Below are 19,528 nucleotides of genomic sequence, written 5' to 3'. Positions count from 1 at the left end.
AGAAATGCATTAACTAACTTTTAAGATATTGTAATGTGGTTATTTTAACATATAAAATTTAGCTCAATATATGCAATAAATTATGTAACACATATATATTAAAAAGAAGTTCCCCTTTCAGACCTTGTGATTTATAAGGCAGATGATGTTAAGGTCATCTGTTTCTATGGCCTTTCTATGGCCAACATGTGTAGGATGTCATGTGGCCATCACAATGACCAGCCGCCTTAAGCCTTTACTTTCCCCAACTAAAGTCAGGTACTCATTAGAGTTGGGTGGACTCAGGGGGCGATTAAAAATCCTGAAATTCAAAATCCCAGTCTTGATTTGAACCCAGGACCCCAGGTTTGGAAGCCATTGTGTCCCATGTAACACACACATGTAATATACTAATCCTAACCCTGTCCCTTAGTCTGTTTCACTATTGTGGGACCACACACGATCTGACAACTGCCTCTCTCTGTTTTTCTGTTTCCTTTGCAGGATTAGAATCTCTTCCATAGACAAGTCCATCCATTCCTTAATGTTGTCCTCCCATCGCTTCCTCTTTCTGCCTCTTCTTCTTTTGGTTCCCGCTCATTTCATCCCTGATCATTTCATCTTTGGTCACTTCATCTCCAGTCCGGTCACTTCATCCCCTGGTCATTTCATCCTCTAATCCATCAAATAATAATTGTAAAAGTATAAATTAACAATATTTCATATATTTATTGTTATTTACATGACAAATAGAATTAACATTAATAAATAAGAATAGAATAAAATGTCATTAAAAGATAAAAAATTAACATCTATATATATAAATAAAATTATTTTTGTGTGCTAATTGAAATCAATAAGATAGACTATTGATAATAGATATGGAAGACAATTCTTTGATTCCTATTGCTGTACATCATTTGTAATTTCTGGGCCAGTAATGAGTTTTTCTTGAAGTTTGCATTTATTAGAATAAATAAAATGTTATATCAGGGTTTGAAATGACACACTCATATTTAAGAAAGAACAATTGACAAGTGAAAGATGGCCTTCAGGAGATAAGTTATCAGCGGCAAGATCATAGGTATTCTAATTGTTCTCATCTTTTTAAAGATTTCCACTACTTCCACCACACCTTGGCCTTTGATCATTACAGCACACAATATGCATAGGATAATATTGACATCCCTATATCAAACAGAAACAATATTTACTAAATACACACTCCACATAACAATATGTCGACTTATTGAAATATATTCAAGTATGAAGAGAGTAGGGGAAACAATATTAACACTATAATAACATGTCAAAAAGTATTGTAAGTTGTTATGGTGTGTGTTTGTCTAGTTTAGGTTAGATGCTATTGAGTGCATAGAAGGGGTTAAACAGCAGTTATAAGGTGAGACATAACCACATGTTATGTAAGGATTGCATATTGAAAGCAGTAGTTATGAAGGGAGTTGAAGTTCTATTCTACATTCAATTGAAAAGTTGTAAATCTGTTAAATACATTCAATTGGAAAGTTGTAAATCTCTGTTAAATACATTCAATTGGAAAGTTGTAAATCTCTGTTAAATACATTCAATTGGAAAGTTGTAAATCTCTGTTAAATATATTCAATAGGAAAGTTGTAAATCTCTGTTAAATACATTCAATTGGAAAGTTGTAAATCTCTGTTAAATACATTCAATTGGAAAGTTGTAAATCTCTGTGAAATACATTCAATTGGAAAGTTGTAAATCTCTGTTAAATACATTCAATTGGAAAGTTGTAAATCTCTGTGAAATACATTCAAGTTTATGATGGTGATAATGTAAGAAAAGTTCTTGAACTTATTCAAGTTTCTGCATGCAAGTTGGGACTAGTTGTCTGGAACTACAACCCAACACACAACCTTATCAGCAAGGGTGGCTGATTGGTAAATTGCTTGGATTCTGAACCAGGGGCTCCAGGTTCAAATCTTTGTGAAGACTGGGATTTTTAACTTGGGATCTTTATTTCTATCTATAATGAGTAACCTGACATAAGTTGGGGAAAAGTAAAGGTGGTTGGTCATTGTGCTGGCCACATGGCACCCTCTTTAACCGTAGGCTACAGACACAGATGACCTTTACATTATCTGCCTTATAAATCACAAGGTCTGAGAGGGAAACTTTAAGCTCTTGCTAGTGATCTTGCTCATGAGATTTCTTTTTGTTTGCTTTCATGTCTTGAAATTTATCATAGTGATGAGTGTGTGCTATATATGAGTGCATATTTATAAAGAAGCTCTACATTGTGGCTTTTCAAAGAGTGGGGATGGGTGGGGGTTGGGCTGGGGATAATGTGAGACCTATGATGTACACAAATTTATTTATTTTTTGTTCATTTGCCCACAGCGCCTTATCCTTATGGTAGCGATAAGGGTGATTCTCAAGTAGAGACAAAAGGTGGTGCTGATTTTAACTATTTTTACAATGTCATCAGCAGCCCTATATACTTCTCTGCTGGGGCTCCATTTGGCTCACGCTCGGTCAGTGTGGCACATGTAAGTATTGATGACTTTTTTTTTACAAAGCTTATATCAACTCACTCTGTCTTTCTCTCACAACAAGTTTGTACACCTAATTTCTCCCACACCCCAATCTCGGATCAAGCTGAAATTTGTCAATTATTTCTTTTACCTGACAACACAAGAATCAATAAAAAAAATTAATCAATTAGTTAAGTAACTATTGGTAATCAATTATTTTGCTTGGTATCTCGAACAAGGGAAAGAAATTTTACTTGACTGAAGTGGTGGTATAAATGGAATTAGCCCCCTTTATAGGTCACAGCTTTAAAGTAAGTTTGAAACAAGCAATAGATAACTATAAAATTTTCTATTTTCATAAGCACCTCTCTAGCAGAGTGTTTAGTATGTCAGCTTGAGGAGGCTTGAGCCATGAGCTCAAATTCAGGTTGTTCCCCCACCCTAAAAAAAAATTAAAAAGTGATTATGGTAAAATTGACTGTCCACCCCCCCCCACCCCCATTTGGCCATTTTCCCAAGTGGTCCATATAAGTGTTAGGATCATAGCATCTTGAGAAAGCTAAAAGCATGACATAGCGCTAAATAAAAACAATTGGTAAAAATATTTCTAATCGCACAGATTTTTTGATGTTGGTCCTGATCTGTTAAAACTTGATTACATGACTGATCAAAACTAATTGAAACAATTACACTTTGTATAAGCTTTGAAATATTTTGTTATGTTTTTCTTGTTTCGTCACTGTAATCAATTTAATTGAAATAACTAGCACCACTACACTAACACTTGAGCTCTAACATACCAACAGGTTCTTCCCAATGGTGTCATTACTTTTGGGGAACAAGCCCGAGCCTGGAGTCCAAATTTGACAGACGTCTACAACAACAATGATGCTAATAACATTAGTGTTCTTGCTCCCTTTTGGACTTACCCTAACCCGAACCCCAACCCTGTTGCACCTGGCAGCGTATTTTACCATCTGTATGAAAACACAACAACAGGAGCTGTTGACGTATTACCAAGGGCTACCAAAGAGGTCATATAAAAGCATTTTCTTAGAATTATTTAAACTAGAATAGTTATTGATAGATCTATGGAATATGATTTAATTATAGGGCTAAATATGCAAACTAGGCATACCTGTATAGTTATGACAATGTGAAACTAGAAGACTAAAATGTATAGACCGTTCCATCTATGGAACAACACATATATCTTGGCATTATTGAAAAACTCTTTTAAGAATATTATAAATAATAATAGCTGCTGTCTTAATTCCACCCTAGGAAAGCTGAACATTTTTTGGTAGCACTCAAACACACAATGCACCAAGAGTGACCATACAGGTTCAGTGTTTCTTAGAGTGATAATAAAGATGGCACACCAAGGCATAAAATCGATGGAGGATTTGCTTTTTTCATAAATAAAATCAGTTGTAAAAAATAGTCCTGAAAATCCCATGTACAAGAAAGAACATAATTAGGCATCTGAAAAATCAAAGTATAAAACAATTTATCTTATGAACCTAGATTAACTATATTTTTTTTTTTGAATTTATTATGCAGCTGTTTTCTATTTTTTTATCTTGAAGTTTCCCTTTTGGACTTAATTTTGTGCAATAATGCTAAACATTTCTCTGTTTGCATGATCTATCATTGTGCTAAATTAAAAGGTTTACAATTCATCTATGGTGCCATTTTATTTTCATTAATGGCTACTTCCCTGGTGTTTATTTGCCTGGCTGTTTAGTTAAGCTAATTACTTTCTTGTGTCTAATTTTATGCCCAGGTTCAAGAACAGTTTCCTGGACTCAGCTTCAATGCCATAAGTGCCCTAGTGGTGACCTGGGTTGATATTCAACCTTTTTCTTGGTACAACTGGTATTGTGAGGATCGGAACACCTACAAGGATCTGGATTGGTGGATAAAACTTTGTCTAACGGTACTAATGCTGAGGTGGAGAAAACTGAATTTCCATTAGTTTGGACCAAACAATTATATTATCTATTTGCATATCCTGCCACATTCAAGTAGTGAAGATTGTAAATATGCCTACAAGTAACATGCACTTTGAAAAAACAAAAGTGTTTATACATTTTTATTTCACAAATCACAAAATATAAATATTGTGTGTGTTTGTTTAAAGGGAAACTGGTGGTTTTTCTAATTTGAGTTTTTATTATATTTACATTCTAGGTAAAAAGTTGTTACAGTAAACATTATACCATTTTTTTGTATTTAGATGCCTAGAAACATTTTTATTTAATAAATTCCTCACACCTAAACACAAAAGTGGGATAATATGAGATATGTTTTTTGGAGATTGCCCAGGTCACTGATTTTAATAAACTGGTCATAACATACATATTTTGGCCAAACCTAGTATTCTATAGTGTGTAGTCGACAATTCTGACATCACATAGAAACCTGGTGAAAATCTGACTGTTGTGAATTTGTAGAAAAATTATGTCAGAAAAAAAGTTATTAAGTTATTTTTTAAAATAATAATATATTCATTATCTGTAAATCAAAACACATATAAAAAATTGTCAAAACCATGAAGTTTCCTTTTAAGAAACTAATTTGAATATTTTTATATTTTTTAGGAATAGATTTCTATTATTCTATTTTATTGTATTATTGTGTTGTTTTTCTATAATTGTCACTAGGTCACAGAAACCAATACCTTCCAGGCAGTGTATGTGACAGACGGACAGACAGCTTATGCTATTGTCACCTATCTAGAAGGAAAAATGAAGTGGTCCTATGAGAAAAGTAGAACCATTCAAGTTGGTTTTGCCCACCTTGACAGCTTCTTAGATTACAGAGTATCTGACTTACAGGCAACAAAAATGGATTCCACATTGTGGAATACTGGTATGTTTGAACTGCATGACAATTCAGTCTTATCAAGTATTTCTTTATTGGGGCTACTGTAAATGAGGATCAACAGTATTTGTGTAGAGACACAATTATGTGTATAATTATTATTTTTTATTTAATATTGCAAAACTAAGATGGTAGAGATTACATCGTGTATACTCATTTGATATCAAAGCATTGAAGTATATTTCTATGCAGTGGTGTAGCTGGAGAGAGGTCCAATACAAAAGTCTTCCCGTGCCCCAAAATGCATGTCCTTAAATTTTTTTTTTTACATTGCTTGTATTCTTGCTATTCAAGTGAAGTCAAAAAATACTAGACAGCATTATTCTGTATGATGCCTTTGCTGCACAGAAAGCACGCCATGAGGCAATATGAATTGAGATTTGTCACTTGTTCATGATCTCGCCAATAAACATCGGTATTATTCATTAAAAAAGTCTTAATGATTTTTTTTGTTTTGTTAATTTGTACCAATTTGAATTTAGATGCATATTTATTAAGCACATTATCTGATGCCATGATGTTGAATGTCAAATTAAAGGGGCCCTTAAAAAGGTCAAGCCCCAGGCCCCCAAATCCCTAGCTACTGTTTACATGAACAGCCCAATTATGTGCATGAAATAGTTACTTAATTATAATTGTAAGTGCTAGAATATAAAATATATGTACATGCATATTAATATATAGAAACTTGATAAATTTATTAGTGGGGCATGCATAATGTTTCTTTGGAATCTTGCTTTTTGCAATTCATCCTTGAGCTAGCTTGAAATCGACATTAGAAAATTTCAGGTGACCTAAATGCATTTCTTTACAAGAATAGAAAAATCCACATGAAAAGAAATTCAGCACTGTTCCAAAGCAGTGATAAAAAGATGGATATTTAATTAAAAAAAAATCACATTCTTACATCACCAACATGAAATCTATTTCTTTTGTTTATTCTGAAAATTAGGTTATTTTTAACATTCTTAATTATTTAAAATTCTTTTGGTTTGCTCTTAGGTCGATATGGTACTTGGATTGAAAAAGTTGGTGAAGCTAAGAGTGCAGACAGCCTTTGCTACAACTTCTACCTTTCTAATAAATATCTTCTCACAAGCAGCCAACATAAGCTCTGGGCGGATGCTTTATTCAACTGTCCATATCTCTTAGGTTCCCTAACGGATGGCTTGTGGCAGAAGTATTCTGACACAGACATAACAAGTGATTTATCTGTTTTATGCTATGCAATCAGTTCAACAGTTAAATCACGCACATTTCAGAATAATCCACTCAATAAAGTAAGTAAGGGATTTTAAAAGGAAAAACTTTTGCACCCATTTAGTAAAGTTTTAAACACGGATATGTGGCATAGATGCTAAGTACACTTGGGCTTAGCTCGGCTACCTATTAAGGGAGCTCAAGGTTCGACACCTGATTTGAGCAGGGTTGTGTTTACTGAGCACTTATAGGCATCACGGAAAGTCTTACAGATACCCCCTTCCCTCACTGATCCACGAATGAGATTGGACCATAGCCCTTTGAGCATGATATAAGCATGAAAGTTGCACTAAATAAAGGCTAAAATAAAAGATAAAAGCCATTTAAAAAAAAAAAAAAAGCCTAGACATTTAATCATACTTTTTCAATTAGCCCATTATAGCCTTTCTACTTAGGAACTTAAATTATAAAGAAATGGCCTTTGTTATTTATACCTACTATGCTATTTGTTTTACTTGAGTTGATATGTCACCTATAAATGGGTCTAATCTACTGATGGTAGATTTATGTCATGTACTCTCCACAATCTGAGACTTGATCAGGACAACTTATTCATGCCAACTAACTCTGACTCACTGTTACATTCAGCTGTGCTGTTACAGTTACAGCAAGAAGGAGGGAATCGCAAGTGCTACATATCTTCCTCATCGAGATCCCAACGGTGGGCACCTGCTGCTGAATGACCCCTGGTTGTCCTCAGCTGGCTTCCGCAAGTCCATACTGGAAGATATCACCCCCCACCAATGGTGCTGTGGAGAGAGTAGCTCCCCTTCCTACTACTGTGAATTGTTCAATCAGGTCAGGCCTGATTATCCATTACTCAACAAATCAGAAATCATTTCAAGTAAATATAACTTTTTTTTTTTTCGATCATAGCTTAAGTAAATAAAAAAAAAATGAGCTATAATTTAAATCAAACAATATAATCTAATTTTTTTTTTAAATTCTCATAAAGAAAAATTTTCTCTTATAAAGTAAATAGTTACATACATAAATATATAGAAAGTAAATTTTATTAGACAATATTGAGCTGTAGATACATAGATAACAGTACGCCCACTGGTAACGTGGTGTGGGGAAAAATATATTTTTTTTAGAACTACTCCCTGATAATTTTCTACCTAGTTATACAGTATAGATCTAATTATTTCATAAAATATTATCTGTTGACTTTTTCCATCAAATAAACATTTTGAAATTCTGTTTATCAAGAAACTGTTATTTTTATAAGAATGTAAAATTGATCAAAATTATATAGAAATGAGATACGTAAAAAGTAAATAAATTCATTCAAAGTATGTTTGATCCAATTATATTTAAAAAAATATTTATTGGTGAGGATTAACCTTGCATTGTTTTTACTGTGTGTATATTTTAGCATGTATATCTTTCAATTTTTGTTTGTTTTAAATGGTTTAGGCGTTTCTTTAGAAAATAAGTTTATTATCCCAAACCCAAATACTGCAATATTGCAGAAGATGACATTAAGCATGGGGCTGTTACGGCAATTCAAAGGGTATCAATGTCAGCCTGTTTCTCTTCAGTTTTTCAATTCTGTTGGTTTCTCTATTTGTCTTTTACTTTTAACACATCTACCCCACGTGTTCATGCTTTTCAAATAAGCATCTCACTTCTTCTTCTTCTTCTTCGTTCTCATTGTTATGTTGGAGTGTTCAGATGACTAGACCAATATGTGAGATGAACTGCGCAGTGGTCTCCAAATCAGGGAGCTCTCCATATAGTTTTCTTGGGGTGTTTTGGGGCCAGTGTCTTATATGGGCCTCTTGGTAAAGAGAGCAGTTTTGGAGGACGTGGTCGGCATTCTCTGGTGATACTCCCCATGGGCAGATTTCACTGGTTCCAATTTTGAGCTTCCGGTACATGTGTTGTCGCATTCTGTTGTGTCCGGTCCTGAGTCGAAAGATTAGACGTTGGTCTTGTCGGGATAGCTTATAGTAAGCATCATCTTTCTTGTGATCTGGATGAGAGCTCGTCCATTTCTCATCTATTTTATTTACAATTAATTTCTTCAATTCTTCTGGATAGAGTGCAGAGTTTATTTGTGAGTTAGTTCTCCCACTCTTGGCGAGTGTGTCACTGAATATGTCCTATTTGTCTTAATACAGCTAGTGCATCAGGAGATCCTCACATCAAAACCCTAGATGGTTATGACTACACACTGAATGGTCTTGGAGAGTATACAATTTGTTGGATTCCTGAAATAGAATTCATGTTCCAGGCCAGAACTCAGCAAGTACTGGACATTTATGGCAATGTTACCAAAGCCACTGTTTTCGTGGCTTTCGCTGTTAAAGAGGGAAACTATTCTAGACTTCAAGTTGAACTGAATTCCACTGGAACCGGTAAACCTAGTTTATACTTTATATATTTCTACATGTATTTAAATTTAAAAGTTAAACTAAATAAATGGCTATTAAAATTTGATCTGCCTTTTGTATATAATTGGTAATCTTGAAAATGTAAATAGAACTGGTAAAGCGTGTGTATATGTAGCTATTTTCATATATGTTTAAATTAAGTTAAAATTGAAACTAAGTAAATGGTTATTAAAATCTGATCAGATCTATATATATATATATATATATATATAAATATATTATATATATATATAATATATAAATATATTATATATATATATATATATATATATATATATATATATATATATATATATATATATAACAATTGGTCTTCTTGAAATATAACTAGAACTGGTAAACCCAGTGTAGGCCTATATGTAGCAATTCAATTTAAGTTAAAAGTGAAATTAAATAAATGACTTTTTAATTAAGAAATTTGGGCCGTCTATTTAAATAGATAAATTGATAATGATAATTGATAAATTTGATAATGTAACTTAACTAATGCTTTTTTTTTCTTTTAAAGGCATGGTAATAATAGCCAATGGTCAAGATGTAACAAAAGATTTCTATGGCTATCAAGATTTCAATACATCTTTCAGCAGCTCTATCAGTGTGGCCCGATCAAACAAGGAGAATAAAATAACTTTGATTGCCGTTTTCCCGTCATGTTAGTGAACTTTCCTTATTATATAGATATAAAAAAAAATATATAAAGGGTAGACATTTTTTTTTAACCTTTTTGGTGCTTCTCATTCATCAGCTGTGTCAGTCAATTTGTTTGTCGGTGTAAAGAATCTGGAAGTTTCTTTGAATGTTCCAACATCCTACAAAGGAAAAACTCAAGGTCTGATGGGTAACTTTAATGACAATCCTAACGATGACTTAAGACTGCAGAGTGGCACTGTTCTCAGCCCCAACAGCACAGAAAGAATTATATTTGAGAAATTTGGACCAGATTGTAAGTCATTATATATATATATTTTACAATACAAGCAATAGAAAAAAGAATACTTTTAAAAAACACAGCTTATCTAAGGGACACAAATGCTAATTACTGCCATTTATTTGAAAATTAAATCATTTAGCTCCCTTTCTTCTATGTAAAACAAAATTAATTAATTACTACTAAATGTTTACATAATTTGTTAAGTTTTGGATTGATACATATATTGTCATCGACTATGAATAATTATGCAAAATTTCAACTTGATCTGAGAATTGGAAATGGGAGAAAAAATGTGATGTAATAAGGGGATTCAAATATACATCCACCTCTCATTAATGAGCTTCTATTTCCCTTATTTCTATATTAAACAAAAAAAATTAGCAACAATTGATTAAATAATTGGTTAATTTTTTTGAATTGATTCATGTCTTGTCAGGTTCAGTGAATAATAGTGCAAAGTTTTAACTTGATCTGAGACTGGGAAATGGGAGAGACAACATGTTCAAACTTTTTACCAGACAGACAGATTGAGTTGATATAAACTTTGTATAAATATTTAAACATGAGGGGGGGGGGAGGATAAGGAAAACGAAAGAGGAGTGGTAGAGACAACTAAGATGTGTGGGTAATATTGTATGTGTGGGTTATATTGTATGTGTGGGTAATACTGTACTAATGTTCATTTTTGAAAATGATTTTCGGTGATTTCTTTCATAATCAACCAAGTAATATGCTTGCATTTACACTTTAGTCTTTAGGTTATCCTCCATATATTAAACAATCAACTATACATAAACCTTTATACAAGCCTATAACTGTACATAGTATTAGGAACTTCTACCTTATGATACTAATAACACTAATTACATTACAATCTTCAAAGATACCTTAAGTTCATATTCTTTGGAATGATTCTGCTGATGGTAATTAAGTGTGAGTTAATGGTTGTATTATGTTTAATTTTATCATCAAGGGCAAGTCACCACCAGCAACACAATATTCAGTTATCCCCCTGGGGAGACAGCACTGACCTATCAACATGCAGATTTCATACCTCTGTTCAAAGAGGACATTGATCCTGCCAAGCTGAAGGAGGCTCAAGCAAAATGTTCTGACAATGATGCTTGTATCTTTGATTATGTTCTGACTGGGAATGAGGTGTTGGCTAACAACACGAAGAATGTCCTGAATGAGGCTACGGAGATTCAGTCAATCCAAGGTAAAATTTCAAAGTCTTAATTGATACACTTCAAACAGGGCCCTGTCCATTCCTTAATATTTTTTTTTATCCATCACCTTTTGTCTGCCTTTCCTTCTTTAGACTGGTACAGTTGTCTATAGGAAGGTCTTAAACAAGTCCTGAGGTCCTACAGTCTTAGCTTGCATTTTTTTCTATTAATGGTCAGAAGGACATCATGGGGGTCCATTTTCTATTTTGATCCTGTTTTGGATTTCCTCATTAATGATGCAGTCTTTGTAGGTGATACCAAGATTCTTCTAATGCATCTTGATTCCATGCAAAGGATCCTCTTATCTATTTCTGGGATTTTAAGCATACAGGAATTCTGCCTTGACCAAGGAAGATGCCAGATCTTTTTTGTTTTGTCTATTGCTATGCCTTTGTCTTTCAAAGTTGTCTTTGTGGACTATGCCATCTGGCCATCATTTCTGGTCTGATTTCTTGGTCTGGATCAAGAGCTCTGAAATATTCAAAACTAAAATTGCTTAGTCTGGAGGTTCACACCTCACTGATGATGTAGATTGAGGAATTGAATTGAATGGGTTGCCTGAATCAGCCAGGAAAACCATTACTTAGCAGAGTTTAAGTCATTGATTAACATGGATTACTAGATTGACACATGAAATTCTTAGGACATGATTATCTTCTTTTTTGAAGGAATGTCTGTAATGTATAAGATAAGATTTAGGACATTCCATAGTGCTCATATCCCTAATAGCTGATGTTTGGGGGGGAGGGGGGGAAAGTTTGGTCTTTGATCTGGCCACATAGCACCTGCACAGTTACACATTGACTTAAAAACTAGTTAAATTTACTGAGAGAGAATCAATGGGCACAATGGCTAACTCAATCCCCTCCTCCCTTCAGGTGTATCTAGCTCCTCCTTCCTGATCAAAGATGAGCACATTTCGTACTTCCTATGAACTCAAAGATATCACACTCCTTGAAGGAGCTCTAAAGGGTGTCTTTATAGCGCTTGCATTTACCTCCTGGGAGCACTTTCCTGCACACAATTCCCCATACAGAAGTCATTTGGGAAGGCGATTGTCTTTCATGCGGACTATACATCCATGTCTAACTCTTTAACTAACAGCTTTGATCTGGCCCAAATAAAACCTGCAAGTTAAACATTGGCTTAGAAACTAGTTAACTTTACCATGAGAAGATCAATGGGCACAATGGCTAAATCAACCCCCCCCTTCTCCCTCCATGGGTAACTCTTTTACAAACAGCTTAATTGTTTTCAGCCAACAATCTGCCAGTCTTAACAGTCCTAAGTGGTCAGCTCAACAGCAAGAGGCAGTGGGAAGTAACTCACAGCAAACCTGCCACCTTAAATTTTTTGGCCACTGATGCTGACAAGGACAGCATCACTTACAGATTGCAAGAAAACCACAGTTCACTTTCTATTGATTCTAAGACTGGCATTTTAACTTACACACCAGACATGAATGCTCCAGTGACTATAGGGTAAGAAATTGTTTTTTTTTAAATATATATTTTATATTTTTTTTTATATATAAGATCCACATGTGGGATGCAAGGTCGAGAGGCCAAGTACGCTTGAGCTTGGATACCTATGAAAGGGGCTCGAGGTTCGACACCCGACTCGAGCAGAGTTGTGTTTACTGAGCGCCTAAAGGCAACATGGAAAAACTAATCCCAGATACCTTCTTCCCCCCACTGGTTTACAAATGAGACTGGACATAGAGCTCTGAGCATGCTATTAGCATGAAAGTAGCGCCATATAACAGCTATAATTGATTTTTTTTCATAAGAGTACTGGTTAACAAAAACAAAACTAGACTTAAGGCCAATTACTTGCTTTAAGTTAAAGACAGAATCAGTTCAAACATGTACTCAAATTTGACATTATTTATAAATAGGTATACATAAAAATAATAATTCTTTCAATATCTTATAAGGCATTTGCTTTTGATTCTGAAGACAAAGGACTGTAATAGTATTGCATGTGACACATCTGAAGGAGACAGCGATTGTCTTCCTGGGGGTTTATTAAAGTGGGGTTTTTTTTGTCGTGAAAAGGTTTTTTTTTGTTGGGTCTTAAATGTGTGTACTCAAACCTTTCTGAGAACTCTCCAGCTGTCACATCTTGGCTTCATATCTTATCTTATAATTATAATATAAAGACATTACTTAAAAAAATACGTCCTATGCATGCCCCTAGGTCAATCTAGTCATGCTTGTTAACTAATGATTTAAACTCTGCCAAGTCACTGGTTTACCTGGCTGACTCAGGAAACCCATTCCAAGCTTTAATAGCAGTAGGGAAGAAAGAGCACTTATACAAATTAGTCCTAGCATAAGGAACTAGTTCATTCACAAGTATCAAGTATCAGAAAACTGTTTAAGTATGTAGGCTTTGTAGTTAATTTGTTTCAAAGAGAAATTGTTTTTTTTTAACCCTTAAAGTGCTGAGCTGTTTTACAATGAGTTCATACAAAATGGAATTACAATTCTGATGTTTAGAGGCTAAACTACCACACATGTTTTAAGGGTTAACTCATTGAATTGTGATTTATATTATAGAATTTATTCTCGCTGCAGTTATGGATTAAATGTTCTGAATATTTATCCCTGGATATGTTTGTGATTTATTCTCATTGAAGTCAAGTTATATGATACTACTAGGACATCAAACCATTACAATTAATCATTACAACTGGACTACAATCAAATCAAATAAATCAACAACTTCAACAACATTAGTCAATTTGATGACAGTGCATAAAGTCAATAGCTTCCTAATGCATCTCATGTCCTTGGCATAGACATTTTTGTTGTTGCTTTTTGACTTGAGAATACAAGAGTTTATGAGCTAGAAAGGTTTTTTTTTATATCTCATTATTAATTCCCTCACAAAATGTGCTTCAAATCCAAAGCAAATTAGCTTGTTCTTTGTGATAAGTGACATATAACAGAATGATCTTTGTGATAAGTGACATACAGCATAATGATCTTTATTATAAGTGACATACATACATATCATCAACATATGTCCCTTGACTTTCCTCGTAGGCGTGCTGTGTCAGTTTGCATAGTCAGATCCATCCATTTTTCCCGTCAGCAGCTGTTCTTAGCAGGATATTAAAAGAGAGGCCTGTCCATTCTTTTATGTTGTCCAGCCAGCTTTTCTTTGGACGATCCTTTCTTTGTGCTTCCTCTATTGTACTTTGAAGGATGACTTTAGACAGTGAGTCATGTCTTAACATAAGGGAAATCTGGGAGAAGGTTTCCATGATAACCAAACACAACTCTTCTCAAGTCAGGATTTGAACTCAAGCCCCTGTGATAGGTAGCCAAGTGGTTTGTACCTCTTAGCCACACATGCCACTTATCTTTTTGTCATAAGTGATGTAAAGCTTGATCTTTGTGATGAGTGACATAGTTATCTTTTGTGCAGTGCCTCTCTACAGTCATGTCTAGCTAATGTATCCTTTATCCTATTTACTCAATTATTGTTATGTTTTCACAAAATTAAAAATAAGAAATGTCAAGAAAATCTTCAGAAAAACTTGTGTACGTAACATCACTTTATACATTAAATTGTATTATAATTTTTTATACATTTTCTTTTTACTCACCAGTGTCCAAGCCCAAGATTCTAAAGGGGGACTATCCTCTATTGAATATGTTAATGTAGTTGTCTGCCCTGATTGTAGCAATCAAGGAACTTGTGACAGAAGCAAAACTCAGAAAGAAGAAAAAGAAAATGGAAGATTTGTTCTCAATGTTTGTTCATGTTGGCCAGCATATGCAGGTTTGTCTAAGATTTAACTCTTTCTCTTGTAATTATTTACCACATTCTGGTGGAATCAACGCAGGAGAGAAAGAGTTAACAAATGTTGTTCTGGTGATAGGAAACATTTTATTTAAAAATTGGATTTCAATACTTTTGGACAAAAATGTTAAGCCCTTTTGAAGTTTTTTTTTCTTCATAGGCATTAATTACATTGAAAGCTATAATTTTAATTTGTTTTTTAAATAGTGGCTAAACAGTTTTCAATTATTGAGTGGTTCATTCATTTCACAGTCTATTCATAACTTATATTACAATAATAATAATTTAATTTATAGAGCACTATTATCAAACATAATGTAGGCTCAAGGCACTGTGATACCATTACAAACATAAACAAGAGTAAAAATGACTTTCTCTATGTAAAGTTTTGAGCACATAGGTCTTACTGTTCTTTGATGGGAATAGAATTAGGCTGTGACTTTGAAAATATAGATTAGGCCAGATAGCAAAATTTTGTGTGGCTATGTTACCTACATTTTTTTAATAGAAAATGCTTTAAAAAGCCTTCATCTACCATTTTTTTTTTTTTACCTTTTTGGCTTTTAAAACCTGTTTCAGAGCATTTCTCTCCCCTTTTGAACAAAATTAGGGCATATCTTGAAATCAATTTCTTTAGACTATGCATTTAGACTTTTGACAAGCACATTGTTTGTTTGAATAGCTAAATGTCAATGACAGTGTCATAAAAACTGGTAAACATTGCGGGTGATTGAGAGGCCATCAGGATGGCTGCTTAGTCAGGATGGCTGCCTGGTAAAGAAGGCTGCCTTTCATGCAGTATGGATGCTAGACTGTTGTTCGGACTTCTCTATGGTCCTGGTTTCATAACCCTGCCCGCTACCTTCTTCAACTCTGAAGGAACATCCGAAAACATATGAAACAAGAAATAAACAATATTTCTTTTCTTCTGTTATGAAATCTTTTTTTTTTGGCATCCTCAAGTCATCCTGATCAATTAGGCCAGAATTTAGATGACCAGGTTAACTTGTGATATCTGATAGCTAATTGTTCAGCTTATAAAACTGTGCAGAGTTTAAATCTTAATCTACAGGAATTTTAAATTCATTTGTATTTTACAACCATTTAAAGGCAGCTTGGACACTTTCTGCAGATATCCACCCCCCCCCCAACATGTCCACAAAAAGACTGGAGTATGGTGCATTAAGCATACTTTAAGAGAATGGAAGAAGCTCAGTACAAAAGCTATAATAATAATAATAACAAGAACAATTTTGTTCTTATAACTCTGTTTTTCTTTTAAATTCTGATTGGCTCAAGTCATGCTATAAAAATTATTAACTCTACACTCATTGTTCAGGTGCCAACTGTGATTCTGATTATGATGCCTGCAAAGATCAGCCTTGTCTTGCTGGCCAGACTTGTACTGATAAAAAAGCCAGTGACCAAGGCAACAGTACAGTTGGCTACACCTGTGGCTCCTGTCCAACTGGTTTTGAACCAAGAAATAATGTTTGTGTTGGTAAGACTAAACAGTTTAAACTAACATCCCTTAATCATCATTAATCAACTCTTTCTCTAATTACCAACAAGAAAATCATTAAAAAAAATACTTTAAAAAAAAAAGCTCATATTAAGCATACTTGTATTAATTAGTTTGGATCAGTCACATGTAATTAAATTTGTAATACATCTAGAGTCTAGACTAACAATAAAATAGCATAGGGGGAACGACCTGAATTTGAACTCATGGCTCAAACTTTCTCAAGCGGACATGTTAACCACTCTGCTAGTGGAGAGCTTATGAGCATGGAAGATTGTATAGTTATCTTCCGCTTCTATAGAGATTGGGTTTGGGAGAACTAACGTGTACAAACTTTTTACCAGACAGACAGACAGAGTTGATATAAGCTTTGTAAAAATACCTCTCAGTGAATCAAAGGAAAGTCTATTGTTCTTTTAGTCCACTGTGTTTTGATCAGTGAAAATGTTCTTTCAACGTATTACAATTGTCCCTTGAAAATGAAAACACCTGTTCATGTAGGAGTTTGCCACAAAGGTTGCCATCATCTTCCTGCTATATATGAGTGACTGTGTTTAAGCCAAAATCTACAAATAATTATAGGTTGAATTCAGTTAATGGATAAAATTAACCAGCAGTTATCAGCAGAAGGAAATCTGGACATTTTCATGCTTTCGGCCAATGCCTTCCAGGTAAATCACACAATTTAAAAAAAGCGACATGTTCTTCTTTAGCCGGATGTCTTTTAACCCTAATAAAATGTATATTTACCTTTCTACCTTTACCTATTCCTTAGTCTATTGGACCGTTGGGGCACCATGTAAGACTCATTGACCATTTTTCTCCATTCCTCTCTGTCTTTTGCCTTAGTTAGAACCTCTATCAATGGCAGGCCCGTCCATTCTTTTATGTTGTCCTCCCATTGCTTTCTCTGTCTGCCTCTTCTTCCTTTTCCTGGTACTGTTCCCTGAAGGAAGGTCTTTGGAGCCTCGAAGATCTTGTAATATGGCCATAGATTTTAAGCTTGTGTTTTTTTACGTATATTATTAGAGGCAAATGTAAGCATTTTTTAAATACAAAAGCGACAACTATTGTTGACAGATAATCTCTGAAATAATTATAATTTACTAATTAAACAAAACAAGTAACAATTTTTATCCTTAGATTGTAATATAATATCACAATCTGTATCCACCATGGCAGATAAAAATGAGTGTTTGGGGAACGTAACTGTACCAGTGTGTCCTGAGAACTCTAAGTGTGAAAATACTGTTGGCTCATACAGTTGTTCATGTCTACTTGGTTATAGAGTTGATCCTAAGAACAGCAGCATCTGTAAAGGTTAGTCACTTTTTTTAAAAATAGAGTATTCAATTTAGAATATTTTGCTTGCGAGGGAAGATGCAGAAATACAAATAGGTTATTGTCACTCTTAAGAATTAACAAAGATGAGACATAATGACATGGCTACATGGTCATGAGGTTATGTGTCTATGCACTTATGTTTGTAAAATGTTTTACATGTTTCGGGTGTTCCTTCAGAGTGGAAGATAATTAACTTACTGTTCCAAACCTCCCAAGGACGACGGGGGATGGCATTTGGCAGGGTATGAACCCAGGACCATCGTCAAGTCCAAATGACAGTCCAGCACCTATTCAGACTGTTGTCCCAAAAGTCCTGAGTTTGAATCTTGTTAGTTCCCTAGACTAGGAAGAAAGAATGTCAGGAATTTATAAAATAAACAAGACTTCTTGTCATTACAACCAGATAAGCTACTAGTCTATACACTTATAAGATAAGATTTTAGTCCTTTGCATCAATACATATGTCTCCTACTTCATAGAACCAAGAAAAAGTCCATATAATAGTGAGATAATCAACAAGTCTAAAAAATCAAGAGATATGCTACTACCTCATAGAATTAAGAAACAACTTCTAGTATATTAGAAGTCTAGGTAATTTACCACTCTAGAGAATCCACTTTGTTGTGAACTAATCAAGTAGTCCAAACAATCATAGGCAAGGCTACAACTCCACGTACTCATTTTATTTACACATTAAATATGTTTAGCCTTAAATTATTGAAGTGAAACTGGAATCAGTGAAATCTGCCCATGTGGAGTGTCACCAGAGAATGCTGACCATGTCATTCAAAACTGCATTCCTTCCCAAGAGGCCCAAACGAGACATTGGCCCCAAAACACCCCAATAGAAAGAAAACTCTATGGAGAGCTCTCTTATTTAGAAACCGCTGCGCAGGTCATCTGAACGTTCCAACATAAAAATTAGAATGAGGAAGAAGAAGAATTGAAGTGAGAGAACAAACAAAGAACTAAAACAAGTGAAAATCGTAATTTCTTCGTCTCAAATTTTTAATTTCTTATTCTAGAGTAAGAAACAATTTCAACTTTTCAGATGTGGATGAATGTGGTGAGAAAACTGCCAACTGCCAACAAGTGTGTGAGAACACAGACGGTGGATTTAACTGTTCCTGTTTACCTGGCAACACTTGGGACGTGGGCAACAGAATCTGCAAACAGGGTAGTGTACACACGTTTGTTGTTTTTAAATTAATTTTTCTTACAATATTTTATGGTGGGCTGTAAGTGAAAGAAGTGTACACACTATTTTGTACACACTAAGAAAAAACTTTATAAGTATTAACATTTAACTCTATTATCTTGACATTCCGTTTCATTCATCCTGTCTCCTTCAGCACTCTTCTGTTCAATGACCCCTTTCTACAGTCATACCTTACATACATTATTAGCTGTTCACTCAACCATCCATCCATACCAGTGCAGCCCATGGAGGGCTTTGGCCTGCTTCAACACATCCCTCCTCAGATCCTGGTTCACTCAAATAAGTACTAACACTAAAGGTCATTTAGCTTGTCCATACACAGTCACTCACAATACACTTCTAGTCACTCAAATCAAACACACTATCACATTTCCATCCTTAAAAACACTCAGGCACTAGTCAAATATACATATGATTTCTCTGTTCCACT

The 19,528-nt window shown here is 34.3% G+C and overlaps 1 protein-coding gene across 1 annotated transcript in view; it reads left to right on the top strand.

The window, feature by feature from the left end:
• The window catches only part of LOC106054962 (uncharacterized), a 92,877-nt gene that overhangs the window by 32,445 nt on the left and 40,904 nt on the right, over positions 1-19,528 (top strand). Inside the window, exons 12-26 of the mRNA XM_056004219.1 lie at positions 2,362-2,510; positions 3,302-3,529; positions 4,282-4,434; positions 5,162-5,369; positions 6,384-6,661; positions 7,230-7,485; positions 8,768-9,004; positions 9,549-9,692; positions 9,786-9,983; positions 10,945-11,190; positions 12,459-12,681; positions 14,820-14,992; positions 16,353-16,514; positions 17,718-17,855; positions 18,931-19,056. Coding sequence (XP_055860194.1) covers positions 2,362-2,510; positions 3,302-3,529; positions 4,282-4,434; positions 5,162-5,369; positions 6,384-6,661; positions 7,230-7,485; positions 8,768-9,004; positions 9,549-9,692; positions 9,786-9,983; positions 10,945-11,190; positions 12,459-12,681; positions 14,820-14,992; positions 16,353-16,514; positions 17,718-17,855; positions 18,931-19,056 — 2,919 coding nt within the window. The remainder of the gene's footprint in view (positions 1-2,361; positions 2,511-3,301; positions 3,530-4,281; positions 4,435-5,161; positions 5,370-6,383; positions 6,662-7,229; positions 7,486-8,767; positions 9,005-9,548; positions 9,693-9,785; positions 9,984-10,944; positions 11,191-12,458; positions 12,682-14,819; positions 14,993-16,352; positions 16,515-17,717; positions 17,856-18,930; positions 19,057-19,528) is intronic.

Source organism: Biomphalaria glabrata, chromosome 11, assembly GCF_947242115.1.
Source record: "Biomphalaria glabrata chromosome 11, xgBioGlab47.1, whole genome shotgun sequence".
Taxonomy (NCBI): Eukaryota; Metazoa; Mollusca; class Gastropoda; family Planorbidae; genus Biomphalaria; species Biomphalaria glabrata.
Note: the sequence above shows the minus strand (reverse complement) of the source record. Positions and strands in the feature narration are given on the sequence as shown.